The sequence below is a fragment of the Neoarius graeffei genome, chromosome 1, assembly GCF_027579695.1.
Source record: "Neoarius graeffei isolate fNeoGra1 chromosome 1, fNeoGra1.pri, whole genome shotgun sequence".
Classification (NCBI taxonomy): Eukaryota; Metazoa; Chordata; class Actinopteri; order Siluriformes; family Ariidae; genus Neoarius; species Neoarius graeffei.
In genome coordinates this window covers 124,073,113-124,095,435 of record NC_083569.1, presented here as the reverse complement: position 1 = coordinate 124,095,435, position 22,323 = coordinate 124,073,113, and the positions used below count along the sequence as shown (strand labels likewise).

Sequence of the window (22,323 nt, the reverse complement as noted above, 5' to 3'; positions counted from 1 at the left end):
AAAACTATCAAAGTTCTTAAATAATATTTAGGATGGCTATTGTTTTGCTGTTTTGTGGATTTTTGCATACATTTCTGTGGCTTGTGGCAATAATATAGAATTGTACATGATCAAAGTTGATTTTAGCTTGGGTTTTACATTATAAGAAAGAAAGACTGACAGTGACACATTAGGTTGGTTACAAACTGGTTCAACTTATTCACATCTGTAAAATACAGGCCTAGGTGATATCTCTGGGAGTGGTTTTGATGTATTACATGTTGCTTTATTTTTGCATGGTGAGGTTGACATTTACATGGAATTGCCCATTTTCTTTTTTTAAAGAATAATAATTTTGAGTGCAGTTGGAGGCTCTGATAGTACATTTATGTTTCAGCAAATCCAATTAAGTAATTAATTGATACAATAAAAAACATTAAAACAGATTTTTTTAAAATTTGAATTTACGTATTATAATTTTTTGTCAGTAGTATCTGTTAAGGTTTTCTGACCATGTTTCTGACATGACTGACCATGTTTCTGTATATATTTAGTTTGATGTTGAACCTTACAAAAAAACACAACAAAGCAAGACACTTTTTACCAAATGGGGCCAAACCATCTACTTGAAAGTGAAATATGGACGATGTTCAGTGACAGAATGCTGCAACGAGCCAGATTTGTGGTACATATTCGATCCAAGAGATGACCCCCGTTTCACAATTCGAGAGAGTGGTGACCACTGTCAAATACATCTGGACTGCAGTGTAAATTATGAGGAAAAAAAATCAGCTTGCCCAAATTATGGTATGTCGCTTATTTACTCAAAGAGTTTAATCAAATTTAATGAATTATAATGGCACTGCTAATGAGGTAGCTCTGTCTCTAATTCATTATTTGTGGAACAGCCCATCAATGTCATTCACGTCATTAAATTATTTTGTATTTTACTTATTTTTATAGAATAAATGCATACACTGCTGTAACACTTCCATTTCCCAGACAGAATCAACAGTTTGTGTTTTCTTTCATAATTGCTAAGTCATCATGTTTAATATATTCCTATCATGAACCAAGTAATGTGTGTTTAATATGTTTTTACAATTACCAGAGAAAATTGAAGATGATGCACGAGAGGAAGATGAAAAGCGCAGACGAGATGAAGAGCAGCGGCGTCAGGCCCAGCTTGAACGTGAAAAAAGAATTGAGGAACAGATTAAAAGGGAAAGTGAGCTCGCTGCTAAGAAGCTTTCACAAGCCACAGAGACACTGAAGCAGAAACAGAGGCTGAGAGGTCATGAATTTCATCACCAAACTCATATAATGCAACAGCCACTGGATGCTGAAATAGAAAGAGATGAGGTACAATCTCCAATTTATTTATTTTTTATTTAAATGTTATTAAATATTTTTGTTGAAATACAGTGGTGCTTGAAAGTTTGTGAACCCTTTAGAATTTTCTATATTTCTGAATAAATATGACCTAAAACATCAACAGATTTTCACACACGTCCTAAAAGTAGATAAAGAGAACCCAGTTAAACAAATGAGACAAAAATATTATATTTGGCCACTTATTTATTGAGGAAATGATCCAATATTACATATCTGTGAGTGGCAAAAGTATGTGAACCTCTAGGATTAGCAGTTAATTTGAAGGTGAAATTAGAGTCAGGTGTTTTCAATCAATGGGATGACAATCAGGTGTGAGTGGGCACCCTGTTTTATTTAAAGAACAGGGATCTATCAAAGTCTGATCTTCACAACACATGTTTGTGGAAGTGTGTCATAGCATGAAGAAAGGAGATTTCTGAGGACCTCAGAAAATGCATTGTTGATGCTCATCAGGCTGGAAAAGTTGAAAAAAACATCTCTAAAGAGTTTGGACTCCACCAATCCACAGTCAGACAGATTGTGTACAAATGGAGGAAATTCAAGACCATTGTTACCCTCCCCAGGAGTGGTCGACCAACAAAGATCACTCCAAGAGCAAGGCATCTAATAATCGCCGAGTTTATAAAGGACCCCAGGGCAACTTCTAAGCAACTGAAGGCCTCTCTCACATTGGCTAATGTTAATGTTCATGAATCCACCATCAGGAGAACACTGAACAACAATGGTGTGCATGGCAAGGTTGCAAGGAGAAAGCCACTGCTCTCCAAAAAGAATATTGCTGCTCGTCTGCAGTTTGCTAAAGATCATGTGGACAATCCAGAAGGCTATTGGAAAAAAAGTTTTGTGGATGGATGAGACAAAAATAGAATATTTTGGTTTAAATGAGAAGTGTTATGTTTGGAGAAAGGAAAACACTGCATTCCAGCATAAGAACCTTATCCCATCTGTGAAACATGGTGGCAGTAGTATCACGGTTTGGACTTGTTTTGCTGCATCTGGTCCAGGACGGCTTGCCATCGTTGATGGAACAATGAATTCTGAATTATACCAGCGAATTCTCAAGGAAAATGTCAGGACATCTGTCCATGAACTGAATCTCAAAAGAAGGTGGTTCATGCAGCAAGACAACAACCCTAAGCACACAAGTCGTTCTACCAAAGAATGGTTAAAGAAGAATAAAGTTAATGTTTTGGAATGGCCAAGTCAAAGTCCTGATCTTAATCCATTCGAAATGTTGTGGAAGGACCTGAAGCAAGCAGTTCATGCGAGGAAACCCACCAACATCCCAGAGTTGAAGCTGTTCTGTATGGAGGAATGGGCTAAAATTCCTCCAAGCCAGTGTGCAGGACTGATCAACAGTTACCGCAAATGTTTAGTTGCAGTTATTGCTGCACAAGGGGGTCACACCAGATACTGAAAGCAAAGGTTCACATACTTTTGCCACTCACAGATATGCATTATTGGATCATTTTCTTCAATAAATAAATGACCAAGTACAATATTTTTTGTCTCATTTGTTTAACTGGGTTCTCTTTATCTACTTTTAGGACTCGTGTGAAAATCTGATGATGTTTTAGGTCATATTTATGCAGAAATATAGAAAATTCTAAAGGGTTCACAAACTTTCAAGCACCACTGTATTTACTATTACATGGTATTTCTTTCTCTACAGGCTCCAGAAATACAGAAGAAATTTATGGACCTCATGTTTGAATATCAAATCTTTAAAGATGAAGACTCAGAGGAGATGTTACCAGACAGAATGAAAAGTCTGCAAAATGAGTTATTGGTGGAGTACTGTAAGAAACACAACCTGTCCAGTAGCTGTGTGTTTTCTTTCGACACTGCAGTCGGTTATGAGACTCTGCCTCTACATGATAGACTAACAGTCCTTGAGGCAGTAATGCATTTAGTTTTCGAAGAGAATGAGGACAACCAGACACAAAAACATGACCGCAATGTCCTCTTGGATCTGCTTGAACTGTTGCAAGATAATCATCCATCACTTGCATTTAATCTTTTACAGAGCGTACTTCAAACTGATATGCAACTGTCTGCATGGAGTAATGAAATTCTGTGTCAGATTGCATTCAATAACACATGGAAACTGGCAGAAATAACAGACTTCTTGCGTTACACTGTTGGGAAAGACAAAGAACAAGTGCAGTCAGTCCTTCACATTGCACAGACCTACAAGCTGGAGTATGGGAAAATCATTACTGCCTTGAATTCACCTGATCCCCTCAGATGGATAAAAAGCTATGTTGACAAAGAGAGAGACAAAACTGCTGATGATATTATTAGTGAAATGCGCAAAGCAAACTATCCTGAGAATGTCCTGACAATACTAAAGGATGTTCTAAAATATCTGGAAATAGAACTTCCAAAACACAAACGAACTGACCTCTGTAAAAAAGAAATGCAAAATATAAAGAAAATGGTCAAAGAACTGGACTTTAACAACCCAGACAGACAAGTTCTCAAAAGTGTACTAGTTGGAATGTCAGTCGCCATAAAAATGTGCTCTGCACTCACTATTCAAAACGGTCGCCATGAAATAGTCATTGAAGGATATCTCCCCAGATTAACTCAACTTGCAACCTTGGTCATTTTTCTGCTTCCAAAATCAAAAACCAATACAGGTTGTCTCCTTGAAATTGGGACAGGTGAAGGAAAATCTTGTATCTTAGCCATGCTTGCTGCAATCCATGCCATTCGGGGTGTAAAGGTGGACATTGTGACGAGCTCCCCAGTTCTTGCCTTTCGTGATTTAGAGGAATGGAGCAGACTGTACAAGATGTTTGGCATCACATCATCTACCGTTCCTCCAATGCTGAATGATGTTTCATCTGAAAAACAAGATGAACTGACTGAGGAAGCATACAAACAACAAATAATTTACAGTACTGTTGGGACTTTTGCAGCGGATACACTGAAACAAGAATTTGAGAAGAAAACAACTCGAGGAGACAGGAGGTTCGAGCTGGTCCTTGTAGATGAGGTTGACTACATGACCTTGGATAATGGAGTTCAAATAACATTTCTGTCCCATGAGTCCAGTGGCCTCCAACATTTGGAGCAAGTCCTTGCAGGCATCTGGGCCATGATATCCGCATGTCGACCAATTGAGATACAAGAAACTGGAGAGACCATGTGGACAACAAGAGTCCAGAATTTTCACACAGCTGCACTAATAGCAACGATTGGTTCAGTCAAAAGTGATACATTTTCACCACTGGAAATTTTGTTGCCAGGCATTGAATTAGGCTTTTACTCAGAGGAAGATTTTGAAAATTTAAATGGCTCTATCAATAATGACAGAGAAAACCAACATGTCACTTTGGAAAATGAGGCATGGAAGACCATTATGGCCAAAACAGGAATAGAACAACAGTACGATTTGCTCAGTGTTCTTGAGATGGGCATGGAACACAAGGTGGCATTTAACTGTTATATATATCAGTCAGATACTGGAAAAGTGATTCAGTTTGGAGAGCAAAAGCCAAAAACTGACCTCAACATCAATATGTTGCTACTCGAGAATGGAAAAGCTTGTGAGATCTTGTCTGAAAATGTACTTGTTGAAGCCACTGTTCATGAGTTGAAATCCAAGATTAAATATTCTAAACAATGCAGTTCAAAAGAAGAAAAAGACGCTCTTGTAATCCCTTCTTTCTTAGAGAAATACTTGGAAAATCAGCTGCCAGTGTTTGTTGAGAATGCGTTGAAGGCCATTCAGATGACCAAAGGCAGAGAGTACATGATCGAGAGATCTCTTAGTGCTCAGGGAGTAGATGTTAGTGAAGAAGATCAACACATGTACCATGCAATAATTCCAGTGGACTTTCAGGCTAGTGGAATGTTGGAGAAAAGAAAACGGTGGGGTGATGGACTACAACAATTTCTGGAGATGAAGCATCAGTTAACTTTATCACCATTATCAAATGTGACAAACTACATGTCAAATTCAAATTTCTTTAAAAGATATCTCAGTGGAAAAGGGATATTTGGTGTCTCTGGAACACTGGGGGGAGATGCAGACAAGGGTTTCCTGGCAAGACATTACAAAACGGACAGCTATGTCATACCAGCTCATCAGCGTCAAAAGGTTACTGAGCTTCCTGCAGTCCAGGTGAGAGGAGGTACAGAAGAATGGATCCAGACTCTTTGTGCCACGGTCTCAAAAGTGTCTAACAGAGGACAGGTCGTGTTAGTTGTGTGTGAAGACGTCAACACAGCAAATACGCTCAATGACAAAATTACAGCAGAAACCAAACATTCGGTTACCATGTACACGATGAGTGAGAGTCACAACATTGAGAACCAGAAGTTCAACAAAGGGCAGATCATTATTACCACTAACCTTGGAGGGCGTGGAACAGACATTAAGGTTACAGAGGAGGTTAATCACTGTGGTGGTCTCTGTGTGTTACTCACGTACTTCCCCAATAACCGAAGAGTCGAGAAACAGGTCTTTGGACGAACAGGTCGAAAAGGCACCCCGGGAATGGTACAGTTAATACTGAACCATGATCGTCTCGCTGTGGCTTACCGAGGCCATTCTATTGAAGTCATGAGGGAACTCAGAGAAGAGTATGAGGTTAATCGAATAAAAGACATGGAGAAGGAGAAACTAGCTGAAATTGAAATGAAGGAAGAACTGTTCTCCACATTTTGCCAGTTCCTTAGTGACTTTGACAAGCATTATAGTACAGAAGAGAAGACAGACCTCTTTGAAGTGAAAGTAAAAGATGTACCTCATTACTTTGAGTCCTTTCACAGTAAGATGGACTATCACCCAGCACTGAATGCTTTGAAGGAGTCATGGGGTATGTGGCTGATCCTTCACACAGAGCAGATTAACATGGAGAATGACCTCCCTGAATTGAAAGAAGACCTCATCCAGCATTTACAGGATACAAGTAACAAACTTTTACAAGGTCAGAGTGAAAACTTTTATGATCACATACAGCAGGCTTTAGGAAGAACTGCTTTGCACTTTCAAAACAAAACCAAATGTGACTATGGAGTGAAAACTTACTGGGAAAAAGCCTCTGACTCAGACAATTACTACAGAGCTGTTGCACTGTATAACCAGGCCTACATTACCATTAACATGGCCAAAGAGGGCTACAAAAGTGAAGCACGCTCCTTACTCGAGGAGGCGGAGAAAGCCATTGATGTTTATGTCTTAGAAATGACCAAAACACTATACTTCTGTTCCTTGTCTATTACTCAAGATTTTGAACCACATCAAAGTGGCAGCTGTAACTTCCAAACACAAATGCAAGCAAGGATGACTATATTTAACTCATGGAAGCGAAATATCAGAAAAATATGTGAACTGCTTGTGTCTGCGAAAGGAGATTTCAAAACTGTGGACTTGACACTTTACAGTTTACTGACTGCTGAGGATTTTGTGTCTTCTAGTGAACTTGGTCTCTTTCGTAATTACGGCCTTGCAGTTTTGTTTGAAGTGAAGAAAAAGCCCAAGTTCTCATTTGATGGCCTGATTTGTTGTTTTCTTGGTGTGGTTCAGGTTGTAGCAGGAGTTTTGATATGCACCCTGTCAGCTGGTTCTATGTCCTCATTTAGTCTTGGTTTGATCTCCGAAGGTGTGTCTGATATGATCTATGGGATCATGGGTGCAATAAATGGTACATTTGATTGGGCATCATGGGCGATATCTAAAGCAATGAACATAGGAATTTCTTTAGCCTGTGCGGGTTTCAGTGTTCTCAAAAGCTCACTCTCCTCTGTGAAAAATGCAGCAAATGGGATCCTTAATGGCACTAAATCTCTAAAAGACATTGCATGGAGTGCTGTCCAATCAGGAAGAAACCTGTTTATGTCCTCTTCTACAACAGTCAAATCATCAGCATCATCACTATGGATAAAGAACATCACATCAGACATGGCCAAACTGAACTTAAAAAAAGCCAGTGCATATGCTGTTCAGGAACTGGCTATTCAGGGAGTAAACACTGCTTTGAACATTGATACTACAGTTCAAAAAACCTTCAGACAAGGATTTCAACATACTTTCAAGAAATCTGTTATTTCAGCACTGCAACAAAATAAACAATTTGTCAGACTGCTCTTAAGTTTCATTAGTTCAGGAATCCCAAAGGCAGCCTTGAATAAAGAGTCTGGCTACAAAATTAGCAAAAGCTTGGAGAAGCAAATTATTGACCATGTTGCTCTGAATACACAACTCATCATTAATGGCCTTATAATAAACTCTAACCAAATGCAAAAGATCATTCAAAGACTGTCAAATGTGTGGGACAAATCAGCAGAGTTTGTTGCAAAAAGCTTTCATACCTGTATCAAGAAACTTCTGACTACTGCAAACATGTCCGCCAAAATTTATGAAATGTATTCCTCCATTCCTACTAAACGGACCATTGATGATAATTTTGTTCCTGCATTTTTGAAGTCCATGAACAAGAATCCATTACTTGGGACATATGACAATGATGGAAGGGACAAACTGGAAGATGTGAAACGTCTTAAAGATGAGCTCATTGACTTGGTTTCAGATATTATTTCCCAGACCATGGTGGAGAGTTTTTCTGGGTTTGCCACGTCCATTTTTACAAAAACATTCACTCAAAAACTAAACTCTGTTAGTGGAAAAGTAGTTGGTAATTTGCTAGGGAGGCATGAAACCCAAAGTTTCTTTGTGTGTCAGCAGTATCATTATGATCTGAAATCAACCAGTGAATGCAAGGAAAGGCCTTTGACTGAGGAAGAAATGAATGAGCTCAAGTGCTACGCTAATAATATAACTGATGAACAAAAGCCAGCAACAGCTTTAGAGGCTCATGTCCTCACAAAGAGTAATTTACTGGAAGGAAAAGGAATTTGTATATCTGTAGTAGATGATCAAGGAAAACTTCTGACACAGGAGACTTACCTAGGAACTGATCCAGCAGCTGGTACTATCAAACTCTTGCTTACAAAGACACCACTGACTTCTCCAGGGTGAGCCTCTGAAACATTTATGATCTTATTTATAACTTCTTGTTGATGCTCACAGATTGTAGATATTACTTTTGTTACTTTTTGATCATGTAAATGCATTCCTGTATGTCACTGCCTTTTACAGAAATGAAGGAATATTGACAAAACTGAAACGTAACATTAAGGCTGAAAACATTCTGCAGAGTGGCCGTATTGATATTATACGCTCTGATGGATCACGAGAAACTGTGAAGTCATCAAATCAGAACTGTCTTTTTCATGCTCTCATCCAAGCAACAACTAACAACCCAAACAGTGTTGTGCTAGAAAAAGCTAAAGAGCTCCGTAGGAAAGTCGGCGAGGAGGTAACTAAGAATATGTTGTCTAAGTTTAGTGATCTGGCTTGATGCTGAGGATTTCAGGGCTGCATTCAGAGTCAGTGACTTAAATCAGTAATTTCTGCATGGTCAAGTTCACACACACAGAAGTGCGCAGTCATCTCTGAAATGGTGTTAGAAGCCATTTGGAAAGATGGCTAGCTGTTTAGTGCAATACACACTTGAGTGTCCCAGTGCAATAGCATGTGATCTGTCTACAGCAAGCCTAGAGGTCTAAAATACAATGGTAAAAGCTAAAGTGAACCTGGGGTGCTTTGTGTTCATAATGAACAGGTTAAGCAAACCACAACACGGACACCTCCCAAGGTGGTCTCAGTTTATTTCATTTCAGAGGGGCAAATTTGTTTGCAGCATTCACATATATGCAGAAATACTGACTAATCACTCCTAGGGGTGTGATTACTTCTGAAGAATTCTGAGGGCTGAAAGGGACCAAGTGTGAAAACACCCTAAGACCACATGTGATTTTTATTACATCTTTGAAGATATTTTTCAGTTCACTTGGTAATTTGACTGGTTATTAAGCAAACTGGAACTGGCAATGAAAACACAGGTAAAAAAAAATGGGCAAAATGTACAGTAGCAGTCAAAAGTTTGCATACCCTTACTATTCATATGTTTTTCTGTATTTTTGCAATTTTGTACATTGCAAAACAAAACTGAAGACATCAACACTATGAAATAACATATGGAACATACATGGGATTATGTGGTAAACAAAAAAAGTGTTCTCTCTGATTCGCCACCTTATCGTGGTGGAGAGGATTGTGTGTTCCATTGATCCTAGAAGTTAAGTTGTTGGGGGTAATTGCCTCTGGTAGGGTCTCCTAAGGCAAAATGGTTCTAGGTGAGGGACCAGACAAAGAGTGATTCAGAAGATCTTCATGAGGAAAAATAGAAACAAGGACACAGATACCTTGCCTGGAACAAAGATCCTGGGGCCCCACTCTGAAGCCAGGTCTGGGGTGGGGCTTGTAGTTGAGTACCTGGTGGCTGGGCCTTTACCCATGGGGCCTGACTAGACACAACCCAAAAGACCATAATGGGTCTGTCCTCTTGTGGGCTTACCACCAGCAGGGGGAACCGTAAGGGTCTGGTGCAATGTGGATTGGGTGGCAGTATGCAGTGGGTGCCTTGGTGGTCTGATCCCTGGCTGACAAAACTGACTCTTGGAACATGAAACATAACCTCTATGGCAGGAAAGGAGCCTGAGCTGGTGCAGGAGGTTGAAATGTACAGACTAGATATAGTCAGGCTCACCTCAATCTATGATATGGGCTCCAGAACCAATCTCCTGGAGAGAGGCTGGACTCTATACTGCAGTTGCCTTCAGTGAGAGGCAAAGAGCAGGTGTGGGTTTTGTCATAGCCCCCCCCCCCAATTTGATGCCAGTATGTTGGAGTTCATCCTGGTGGATGAGAGAGTTGCCTCCCTTAGACTTCAAGTTGGGGCACATGTGCTGACTATTGTCCATGCTTATGCACCAAACACCATTTCAAAGAATTCAGCCTTCTTGGAGGACTTGGGTGGATTGCTGGAAGACACCTCTTTGGGTGACCTGGAAGGAGTCATTCTGCTAAGGGACTTTAACACTCATGTGGACAATGACAGTAACACCTGGAAGGGTGTGAATGGGAGGAACAGCCCACCCACTCTGAACCCGAGTGGTGTTCTGTTATTGGACTTCCATGCTAGGCATAGTCTGTCCATAATGAACACCACGTTTGAGCACAAGGGTGTTCATAAGTACATTTGGTACCAAAAAACCTGAGGTTATAGGTTGATATAAATTTTGCAGTTGTATCATCAGACCTGTGACTGTATGTCTTGGACACACAGTTCAGAGAGATCTTCAACTTCTCCCACATTCTGAGAGAGGCTAGGGACATTGAGTCCAAAAGGACCATGTTCCATGCCTCCTTTGCTGAAGTGGCTGTACAGAGCTGTGGTCACAAGGTTGTTGGTACCAGTCATGGTGGCAATCCCCAAACCCTGTGGTGGACACCAGTGGTAAAAGGAGTTGTCAAGTTGAAGAAGGAGGCTTTCCAATCCTGGTTAGCTTGTGGACCTCCTGAAACAACTAACAGGGACTGACGGGTCAAGCAGAGCACAGTTGTGCAAGCAAAACCCTGAGTGTGGATGGAGTTTGGTGAGGTCATGGAAAAAGACTTTCAGTCAACTTTGAAGAGATTCTGGCAAGCCATCAGGTGACTCAGGAGGGGAAAGCAGTGATTTGCCCATGCTTTTTACAGCAGGGATGGAGTGCTGTTTAGCTCAACTGGGGATATAGTTGGGTGGTAGAAGGAATACTCTGAGGATCTCCTGAACTCATCTAACATGCCTTCCATAGAGGAGGCAGAATGGGAGGACTTGCCCATAACTAGAGCTAAGGTAATTGAGGTAGTTAAAAAAATCCTCAGTTTCAGGGCTCCAGGAGTGGATGAGATTCATCCTGAGTTCTTGAAGGCTTTTGATGTTGTTGGGCTGTCTTAGGCCCTGTCCACATGGCAACGGATTCAGGTGAATCCGATACAATTGTTTATCGTTTCGGCCTGACGTCCACACGGCACCGGTGTTTTGGGTGCCCCAAAATGCAATCTTTTGAGAACGGGTTCCAGAGTGGAAAGATCTGGCAACGTTGCCATTGTGAAGTCATCTGGATGAGTAGAACAGATTTGTTTACGATGACGTCACAACCACATGACTGTGAGTGCTTCATGCCGGGTAGAAGTGTAACGAACTCGATGCGAGTTGTCAACAAATCCTATAACTTGGTTCATGAAACACGCTTACAAAATATTTTCACTGTGAATATTGTGTAATGGTGCAAAGTGAGAGAGAGAGAGAGAGAGAGAGAGAGAGAGAGAATATAGCCCTTAGGGCAGAGTCAATCCCGCCAGCAAAAATAGGGAAAAAAAGGAGCGATCTCACCTCTTCAGATGTTGGTTTAAGTCCTACAATACATTCCTCAAAAAGTGCGTAGAAGAACAAATTAATCCATCAACGTGTAGCATTCAATTTATTCCAGACCATTAAAGACGCCGCCTTCCGCATAGAATCATACGTCATCCTCGCCTCCATATTTGATGGGTCAAAGCGGAGAATAAAGATGCCTCATTCACGTGCTGCATTTAACTGTACCAACAGGTTTACCATTCAAACGAGATCACATGGGATTACCTTTCACAGGTGAGACTGGAAAAATACTTTTCATTGTATTTGGTCATTATAATGTAATTTTACGAACAGATTTTTCTGACTTTGTGGCTAATATGAAGTCTCGTGCATAATAGTTTATGCGCATGCGTCCTTACTACTTCTATTGTTCTGGTGTCTCCGAAGGGACCGTCTTACAGCGCCCCTAGAGGTGTGGCATGTGTATTGCATCATTTTCAGCAAGCGTTGCGTTGCCATATGGACCTGATATTTTACTGATCGTTGCCCATGTGGACGCGATATTTTTTTAAATAACATCTCGTTGCCATTGTCGTGTGGATGTAGCCTTAGTTGACATGTCTCTTCAACAATGTGTGGAGCTTCATGACAGTGCCTCTGGACTGGAAGACTGGGGTGGTGATTCCCATCTTTACAAAGGGGGACTAAAGGGGAACTGGAGGGTGTGCTCCAACTTTAGGGGAATCACACTCATCAGCCTCCCGGGGAAGGTCTATGCCAGGGTACTAGAAAGGAGTATCCATTCCATTAGGATGTCCATTAATTGAACCTCAGATTTAGGAGGAACTATGCGGGTTTCATCCTGGCTGTGGAATACTTGACCAGCTCTTTATCCTCTCAAGGATACTGGAGGGTTTATGGCAGTGTGCCCAACCAGTCCATATGAGCTTTGTGGACTTGGAAAAGGCATACAACCATGTCCCTTGGACAGTCTTGTGGGAGGTGCTCCAGGAGTATGGGGTTCTAGGCCCATTGATATGGGACATTAAGTCCCTGTATGAATGGAGCGAGAGCTTGGTTCACATTGCCAGCAGTAAGTCAGACTTGTTCTCAATGGGCACTGGACTCCCCCAGGGCTGCCCTTTGTCACCAATTCTGTTCAAAATTTTTTGGACAGGATTTCTAGTTGCAGTCAGGGGGTGGAAGGTGTCTGGTTTGGGGACACCAGGACTGCGTCATTACTTTTTGCAGATCATGTGGTCTTTTTGGCTTCATCTAGCTGTGACCTCCATTACATTGCATTATTATTGACATTTAGCAGACACTCTTCAGAGCAATGTACAACAAACCAGAGCAGTTGGGGGTTAAATGCCTTGCTCAAGGGTACTTCAGCCATTGCTGGTCCAAGGAATTGAACCGGTGACCTTTTGGTCCCAAAGCTCCTTCTCTATCCATTAGGATGGCTCCCATCCATGCATGCTTGGCACCTCCAGTATGCCCTGGGACAGTTTACAGCTGAATATGAAGTGGCTGGGATGAGAATCAACACCTCTAAATCAGAGGCCATGCTCCTCAACCAGGAAAGGGTGGAATGGCCTTTTCAGGTTGGGGGTAGGTCACTGCTTCAAGTGGAGAAGTTTAAGAATCTTGGGATCTTGTTCATGAGCAAGGGAAAAAAAAGAACAGGAGCTTGATAAGCAGATTGGTGCAGTGTCAGCAGTCATGCAGATGTTCTACCAATCTGTCGTGGTGAAGAGGGCACTGAGCCAAAAGCTGAAGCTATTGATTTACCAGGCAATCTACGTTCCTACCCTCACCTACTGTCATGAGCTCTGGGCAATGACCGAAAGACTGAGACTGTGGATACAAGCGGCAGAAATAAGCTTCCTCTGGAGGATGTCTGGGCTCAGTCTTAGAGATAGGGTGAGGAGCTTGGACATTCAGGAGGGGTTCAAAGTACAGCCACTGTTCCTTAAGGAGCCAGCTGAGGTGGTTCGGGCATCTGGTGAGGATGCCTCCTGGATGCCTCCCAGAGGAGGTATTTTGGGTATGTCCAATTGGAAGGAGACCTCAGGGCAGACCCAGGATATGCTGGAGGGATTACATTTCACAGCTGTCATGGGAACACTTTAGTATCTTCCTGGAGGAGCTACAGGAGGTGGCTGGGGAGAGGGAGGTTTGGGCATCAATTCTGAGACTGCTGCCCCCACGACCCAGATGGATAAGCAGGAGAAAATGGATGGATGGGTGTACAAAAAAGTGTTAAAAAATAAAATATGTTTGTTTTAGATTCTTCACAGTAGCCACCGCTTACCTTGATGACAGCTTTGCACACTATTGGCATTATCTTAACCAGTTTCATGAGGTAGTCACCTGGAATGCTTTTCAGTTAACAGGTGTGCTTTGTCAGAAGTTAACTGGTGGAATTTCCTGCCTCCTTAATGCACTTGACATCCAACAGTAAATAGTAAATAATAAAAATACAGTAAACCGCCCTATTCCACAACTGTAGTAATCCATTTTATCAAGTCAAGTCAAGTGAACTTTATTGTCAAATATGCTATACATGCTCGACATACAGCACAGATGAAATTTCAGTCCTCTCTGACCCACGGGGCAAACAGGCAATGCAATAAATAAAAAACAGAATAATTGAAATAAAACAATATAAACAGTATAAACACTCTAGATAAGAAATAGACATAGACTAAACACTCATACATACACACACACACACACACACATAAATTGGAACAAAAGGACATAAACAGTCAAGGGCACTTGAGGTATAGCAGGTAAACATGAAATAACCAGTATAAACAATAAACTAATAGCTGTTAAGGTGAGGTAGTGCGGAATAGTACAAATGAGCGAGGTAAAGTGAAATGTGCAGTCCCTGAGTTCAGTGTGCGAATGAATGTTGAGAGTGTGTGTGTTGGGGGGGGGGGGGACTGTGAGGGTGACATGTCAGATGCTGAAGGGGGGGCAGGGGGGTGTGCGGGCAGAATCTGTGGCAGGGGGCAGAGGGGGGAGGAGGGGCAGAACAGGGAGGGAGTTGAGCCTCCTGACCGCCTGGTGAAAGAAACTGTCCTTGAGCCTGCTGGTTTTGGCCCGGAGACTCCACAGTCTCCTCTCCGACGGCAGCAGGCTGAAGAGGCTGTGAGATGGGTGGGTGGGGTCACCTGCAATCCTGATGGCTTTGCGGGTGAGGCGGGAGTTATAGATTTCCATAAGAGAAGGGATAGAGACACCAATGATCCTCTCAGCTGCTCTCACGCATAATGTCTCCTGCATTATTTCAAGAACCGCTCAACTAAGTAAAGAGAAATAACAATCCATCCTTACTTTAAGACATGAAGTGTCTTTTAATTAATAAAAATAAAGAAAAATCATTGAATTAGAAGGTGTGTCCAAACTTTTGACTGGTACTGTATTGGTTCCTTTTTTATTCAGTCAGTGTATTTGGTAATTATTAATAGGTCAGTATATCATTCAATCTTACTCTAGATTTCAAACTTGGTTGGTATTGTGAAATTACTAAAATACCATACATGTACATATCCCATTTTAGCAGCCTGTAAACAAGACTATTTATACCCACTGTTTGGATATAAATTCTTTAACAGGGACCCAATGCAAGAACTTGATTTTGTTTCTGCTACAGATTCTTTTAAACCCAAATAAGTATGTAGATGCTGTGAAGATCCACAACATGTTCAACATGACAAACAGGTGGAATAAATTTACAATCCAAACTGGAGTGAGGGAATGTGATCTGGAGCAGTACACCAAGTACACTAAAGACAAGACACCCAAACAAATTATTGATGAGTACGAACTTGGAAAAGTAGGCAACTGCAAGTGGTAATTTCTTTTTAAATTTATGTTGTTTATACATGTTTGCCTTAGGCATCCTATTTTAAGAAGTAGTACTGGTTTGACCATAGTGTACAATGCAACATATGGTTATAAATGCATTGCTGTATTCATTACAGAAATCAAATCTAGTGAATTAGTGATAATACTAAATAATCATCTTGTGTGTAATACTATGAAGCCTTTTAGACACAAAGAAGCCTACAGCAGGAGTGGTGGAGGCACAGCACATTCCACCAAAAAGCACATGGAGCTCAGTCCTTCACCTCATCCAAACAAACCCTGACATTTCTTCTTCATTAGACAGAAAAAACAAGGAAGCGTTCTACTTAATGATGAAAATGAAACATGACCCAAATGGAAAAATGCAGCTTTGCATAAACACGCTGTATTCTGATCAGCGCCATGCACTGAGCAGTGGAAACAGTGCTGAATCCAGAGCATGCAGGTCTGATCTCAGTGTCTGCTTTTGTCTCAAGCACTGCAATAATTTATTGTCTTAGTACTGATCCATATGCTCGTTTCATTTTCATGTTCCTCAGACATTTCCTGACAAGTACCTTTTGCAGTGGAGATACAGAGAAAGCATTGAAGCTGTCCTTAATGATGGCCCACCCTCAATGTTCCAACCACATCTGGAATGATCTCGGTAGATGTTTATATTTAAATATAGTTTAGATTATGTGCTCTGGCTAAACTAGTCCAAATGATCACTGTTCTATTTAATCTGCAGGTATCAGTCATCATTTCAGGACATGTGATTCTGGACTTGGAACAATTGACAGGAATGACTACTACAAGAGAGGATTTAAGGACATCTTGAAAAAATACAGCAAATGGGATCTGATCGACCTACAACAAACCATCCGACTAATAAACTGGGTGCAGAAAGATTTATTTCTGGACACATCTACAGTAGAATATGAAGAAATAATTAATGTGATAAAAGATGCAAAAAAGAAGTGAAGCATCTGAGCAGAAAGAAATTACTTTTTACCCTTAAATCACATTGGGGCTTTTACAATGCCATGTCCTGACTAATGTATCAGGAGAAAGGAAAAATTTGAGCTTGGCGAAAAAAATTCCACATTTGATCACTGTAGTAAAAGTGTTTAAATTAGACAGAATGAGAAGTAGCATTTCTTTTAACTCAAAGGAAAGTGAGTTAATTCTGATTGTTTGTTTTAAAATGTCCAAGTCACACGATTCTAAATGACAACAGTTGGATATAGTGGTGCAGGTTTCAGGTGTTAAGTTTGGTGGACACATAGCTAGTGAAATCTGATTAAAGTTTTATACTTAAGATTATATTTGCCCTTTATTTGTATTACATCTTGAATATGTTGACAATAAAACACATATGTTTTGTAACTGTGATGTTTAACTTTATTTAGCCTTTTATAGCCACAAACCATCTCACCAAAGCAGAGGGTATTGATGGCTCATTGGGTCACTAGTCAAACTGCTACTGCTGGACCTTTGAGCAAAGCCCTTAACCCTCAACTGCTCAGAAGACACTTTGGATAAAAGTGTCAGCCAAATGGGGTGGACATCAGTCAGTACGTTTACATGCACATCCAAATCGAGCTACTGTCGGTAATCGAGCAAAGGGTCCCAGCAGGGGTGCCAGAGAAATCCAATCCTACATGCAACTGTGAAATCGAGCTATTCTGTGAGGTGCATCGTGCACCCGAGCCACAGGTGGCGCTACACGCCCCATCGTGTTGGTACACTTCCGGTTGTCGTCATGAAGAAGAGCTATTCAAGAGTTTAAACAAAGTTATCAGCAGTGTTGCCAGATACTGCTGACGTTTTCCAGCCCAAAACATGTTCAAATCCGCCAAAATGCACTTAAAACCGCCCAATCTGGCAACACTGGCAGTTCCGTGCTCAAGCTGTTAGGCTTGCTCTAACAGACTGTATGGCTACAAACTGTCCTGCACAGACCACTGTTTTGTAAGACAACTTATTTTGCACAATTGTATATTTTTCTAAAGTCCATTTTTTTGCTTACAAAAAAATTTTTTTTTGCTTACAATTTAACTTATGTCTTAATAAACACACAAAAAGTTCAATTGTTTTGTTTTTATTGACATTCTTCAGATGTTGGACACACACACACACACATATATATATACACACAAATACAATGACTTGTGGGCGGCACGGTGGTGTAGTAGTTAGCGCTGTCGCCTCACAGCAAGAAGGTCCTGGGTTCGAGCCCCGGAGCCGGCGAGGGCCTTTCTGTGTGGAGTTTGCATGTTCTCCCCGTGTCTGCGTGGGTTTCCTCCGGGTGCTCCGGTTTCCCCCACAGTCCAAAGACATGCAGGTTAGGTTAACTGGTGACTCTAAATTGACCGTAGGTGTGAATGTGAATGGTTGTCTGTGTCTATGTGTCAGCCCTGTGATGACCTGGTGTACCCCGCCTTTTGCCCGTAGTCAGCTGGGATAGGCTCCAGCTTGCCTGCGACCCTGTAGAAGGATAAAGCGGCTAGAGATAATGAGATGAGATGAGACAATGACTTGTTTATGTACACAATTCACAGCTATGCAACAGATGTATTTGGTGATACAGTAAGTAAGCTAAATTTTAACAGTGCAAACAATGCCACAAAAAGAAAAGATTCATGCCGTTGTCATGATTCGTTGTCATGCCGACCGAGGCTGTTGTGTTTCCCGCTTGTGGTCTCGTCACTCGTCACTTCCGGACGGGGCAGCGCTGAAGTAAGTAGCTCGAATACGTAGCTCGATAGGGTTTACATGCACTAAGTAGCTCGGCTACAATCGCATAATCTAGGTCGTGTAGCTCGATTGCGAGAAATCCAGTTCGGTTCGATTTCAGCCGAGCTAAGGTGTTTCCATGGCATTTAGAACTTCGATTTCAGTCGAGCAACGGCAGAAATTCGATTTTCTCTATGTGCATGTAAACGCACTGAGTGTTGTAGTCAAGTCACTAAAACTCGAGTTTGAGTCCAGTCTCGAGTCTACAGTGTTCAAGTCCAAGTCAAGTCCAAGTTATTCAAAAAAATTTCAAGTCGAGAACAAGACTCCAACCGCACCATTTGACAATGGCTGTTTCAGCACCATTAACATTAGTTTGTTCGTGAATTTGACATATGAACAGGTGAATGTGCTTCTCTTTGTCAGGGAGTATGAAGTATTCTGTCAGAGATGGTTGGGAGACAGATGTAAGTGCAGAAGGTGTGTTTATTAATACAAGTGGAGACAGGTAAACAATCCAGAATGGCAGGCAAAATCATAAAACAGTGAAACAGGTGATAGGTCGAGTGAGGCACAAACAGGCTATCGTAGACTTGGCAGAATCAAAGACCAGAAACAGGAAATCAGGGATCAGGAAACCAAACAAGGAAATAAAGCTTGGAAACATGTCAGCAATGCAATTCAATACTTCACAAAGTAAGTGTGTTTTCACAGTTTTTATATAGGTGAGCTGATTGTGCCATAATCCTGTGCAGGTGCAAGTCATTTATGGTGTGCACAAGAGTCTGCTTGGTATGCACGCTGTCCGGAGTACGCCCAAGAGTCTATCTGATGCATGCACCAAGGCATGCAGGTGTGACACTCTTGCATGAAATTAGTATAAAAATTAATGTAGATATAAATATCTTGTGCCAAATTATTATGGGCATGTTACAAAAAATAAAGAAAAAATCTGAGTCTTCGTCTCCAATTTCTGAGTCCAAATGCAGTTAATGCACGAGTCCAAGTCTGAGTCATCAGTGCTCAAGTTCAAGTCCTGGACTCGAGTACTACAAGCCTGGTGGATATGAATGTAACTTTAGCAACAGAACCATCCTGATGTGATTAATTGGAGTCAATGCTGGTATGCAGGCTCTTTGGACTAAAATCTTGTCATGCAACCAAAGTGTTTGGAGAAAAGGAGGGAATATACTGTAGATAGAGGAGGGTGAGACACCATCAGCTGAAACACCATCATTTGCTCCAGGGTGGTACTCATGCTTTTTCTGTGGCAGGAAAAGAGGAGCAACTGTGAAGAATTCATCCAAATTCAAACTCTGGGGTATGAATGTGGAATGATATGTTCAGTGTAGACTACTGGGCTTAACCCTTCACTGTGCTGATTTTCCACACAGTTAATAAGATGATTCAGTTCCTGGCACAGGACCAGAGTTCACCCTTTAGTTAGAAAATCTGAGCCAATTATTTCTGACACAAGTCAGACTTCACATGAGGAAGAGCAGAAGCAGAAGCTAAAAGGGGACAAAACATCCACATCTCCTGCCACAGCAATTACAGGTCCACAGAAATGAAACATAACCAAACACAAAAAAAGATTGGTTTTTTTTTCTAAAGCTATTTTCATTGTCAGTCTGCCATTTCTGTGATTCTCACTAGCATTAGACTCTGCTACGAGGCGTGGCCTGAGGTTTCAGAACCCACAAACAACACATACAAAGTGGCTAATAATTGCAACCCCGATTCCAAAAAAGTTGGGACAAAGTACAAATTGTAAATAAAAACGGAATACAATAATTTACAAATCTCAAAAACTGATATTGTATTCACAATAGAACATAGACAACATATCAAATGTCGAAAGTGAGACATTTTGAAATTTCATGCCAAATATTGGCTCATTTGAAATTTCATGACAGCAACACATCTCAAAAAAGTTGGGAGGGGGCAATAAGAGGCTGGAAAAGTTAAAGGTACAAAAAAGGAACAGCTGGAGGACCAAATTTCAACTCATTAGGTCAATTGGCGGCGGCACGGTGGTGTAGTGGTTAGCGCTGTCGCCTCACAGCAAGAAGGTCCAGGTTTGAGCCCCGTGGCCGGTGAGGGCCTTTCTGTGTGGAGTTTGCATGTTCTCCCCGTGTCCGCGTGGGTTTCCTCCGGGTGCTCCGGTTTCCCCCACAGTCCAAAGACATGCAGGTTAGGTTAACTGGTGACTCTAAATTGACCGTAGGTGTGAATGTGAGTGTGAATGGTTGTCTGTGTCTATGTGTCAGCCCTGTGATGACCTGGCGACTTGTCCAGGGTGTACCCCGCCTTTCACCCGTAGTCAGCTGGGATAGGCTCCAGCTTGCCTGCGACCCTGTAGAACAGGATAAAGCGGCTAGAGATGATGAGATGAGATGAAGTCAATTGGCAATAGGTCATTAACATGACTGGGTATAAAAAGAGCATCTTGGAGTGGCAGCAGCTCTCAGAAGTAAAGATGGGAAGAGGATCACCAATCCCCCTAATTCTGCACCGACAAATGTAACGGGGGAAATGTTATACATGAGACAATGGGGAGGCGGGGCAGTCTGTGTATGTTTGTGGGGTGTGTTTGGTGTTGTGCTTGTGGTATATTTTCTCTTCAGGTGTTCCCGATATCGGCGTTGATTAGCTGCCAGCAGGGATTGGTGGAAAGCCTCTTTAAAAGGAAGCTCTGGAGATTCACTGATGCGCACCTGACTACTGATGCCTGAGAAGAGAAGAGAAAGGAGCTGAGCAGAACCGACGTCCTTTTTTCACCCCAGTTGCAACCCGCTAGAGCGAGTATACAACACACTCGACCCTTCTACTAAAGGGAAGTAATTATGTTTTTACTGTGCATGTGTGTGAGTATGGTTTCTCTAACTGCTGTAGCTGACTGGTGCTGATTGTGTTCTTCCCCTCCTGCACTTCACAGCCCCGGAAGAAGTGGACACTTCTGTGACGGGCAACCCGGCAGATAATTTTTTTTACGCACTCAATTCATCTTATAAAGTTTGGACGCAGCGGCCAACGTTACCGAGAGGGCGCGTAGGCGTAGTCAAGCGACCTGCGCGTTCAGTGCAACGTTTCCCCTTGGACTGCCGAAGGAGACTGTGGGTGGGGCCGTGAGTAAATGTGGACTGTGATAGGCTCTTGGAGCCATCCCTTTCTTCACAATGAGTGTTAAGTGTAGTTTTTTTTTTCTTTTTTTTGATCTGTACTTTGTTGAGGTTTTATAGTGGCAACTTTCTTAATTGTTTGTGTAGGAGTATTACTCTGTCTAAGTGATAAGCCTAGTCCACTGACGAATTATAGCGTGGTGTTTCGTTTGTAGTGGCTTTCTTTGTGTGGTGTGTGGATTTTTGAAATTGGTGTGAAAACGAATGCACAAGTTTTATTATTCAGTGTTCACTGGGCTTGTCCTTGGCTTATAGTATCTCCTACCTGCTAATTTGGTCGGCCTACGGGCTTCTATTGCAGTGGTTTGATCTGCCCTCATGACTGTGTGTAATTGTATTATTACACTTATTGTCTACATGTTTGTAATTTGTACATATTGAGTGTTTTTTTTTGCAGTGGTGTGGTATCTATCTCGTTCGCATGTTACTTGTACTGTGTCTTTCCCAAGTTGCTTTTGCTGCTTAGGCTTTTGCATGCTTGTGTGTAGTGTGTGTTGTCAATTTGCACTTGCTGCATAGCCCATGTGAATTGGTTTCATAGGGCAGATCAACCATTAGTTAATTTTGACCTTTTTGATTTGTTCTAACTTTTTTTTTAAACTAGTGCCACTTATTTAAATTTGATAGTTGTTGTTTTTATTGTTTGTTTTTTATTATTAGTGTTTAAGTTTTCAGTAGTGTTTTTTTTCTGTTTTAGATATTGTCAATTGAATAAAAGAGGAAAAATATAAATATTGTTTGTGCTCGCGTCCTTGTGTTGTGTATTTCAAGGGTCAAGTATTCCAACCTGTAATGGCTACAACAAATAGTGGAGCAATATCAGAAAGGAGTTCGACAGTGTAAAATTGCAAAGAGTTTGAACATATCATCATCTACAGTGCATAATATCATCAAAAGATTCAGAGAATCTG

The 22,323-nt window shown here is 41.4% G+C and overlaps 1 protein-coding gene across 5 annotated transcripts in view; it reads left to right on the top strand.

The window, feature by feature from the left end:
• Positions 1-16,880, top strand: part of LOC132883159 (uncharacterized) — a 44,573-nt gene extending 27,693 nt beyond the window's left edge. For 4 of the 5 annotated variants that reach the window (XM_060916438.1, XM_060916429.1, XM_060916446.1 and 1 more), the window contains 8 exons: positions 534-786; positions 1,091-1,341; positions 3,047-8,361; positions 8,486-8,705; positions 15,298-15,497; positions 15,691-15,957; positions 16,052-16,158; positions 16,243-16,880. In XM_060916438.1, coding sequence (XP_060772421.1) covers positions 534-786; positions 1,091-1,341; positions 3,047-8,361; positions 8,486-8,705; positions 15,298-15,497; positions 15,691-15,957; positions 16,052-16,158; positions 16,243-16,475 — 6,846 coding nt within the window. In that variant the 3' untranslated portion in view covers positions 16,476-16,880. Of the gene's footprint in view, positions 1-533; positions 787-1,090; positions 1,342-3,046; positions 8,362-8,485; positions 8,706-15,297; positions 15,498-15,690; positions 15,958-16,051; positions 16,159-16,242 lie in introns of those variants that run through there. The other variant, XM_060916455.1, reaches the window with a different exon arrangement.
• The last annotated feature ends 5,443 nt before the right edge of the window (positions 16,881-22,323 follow it).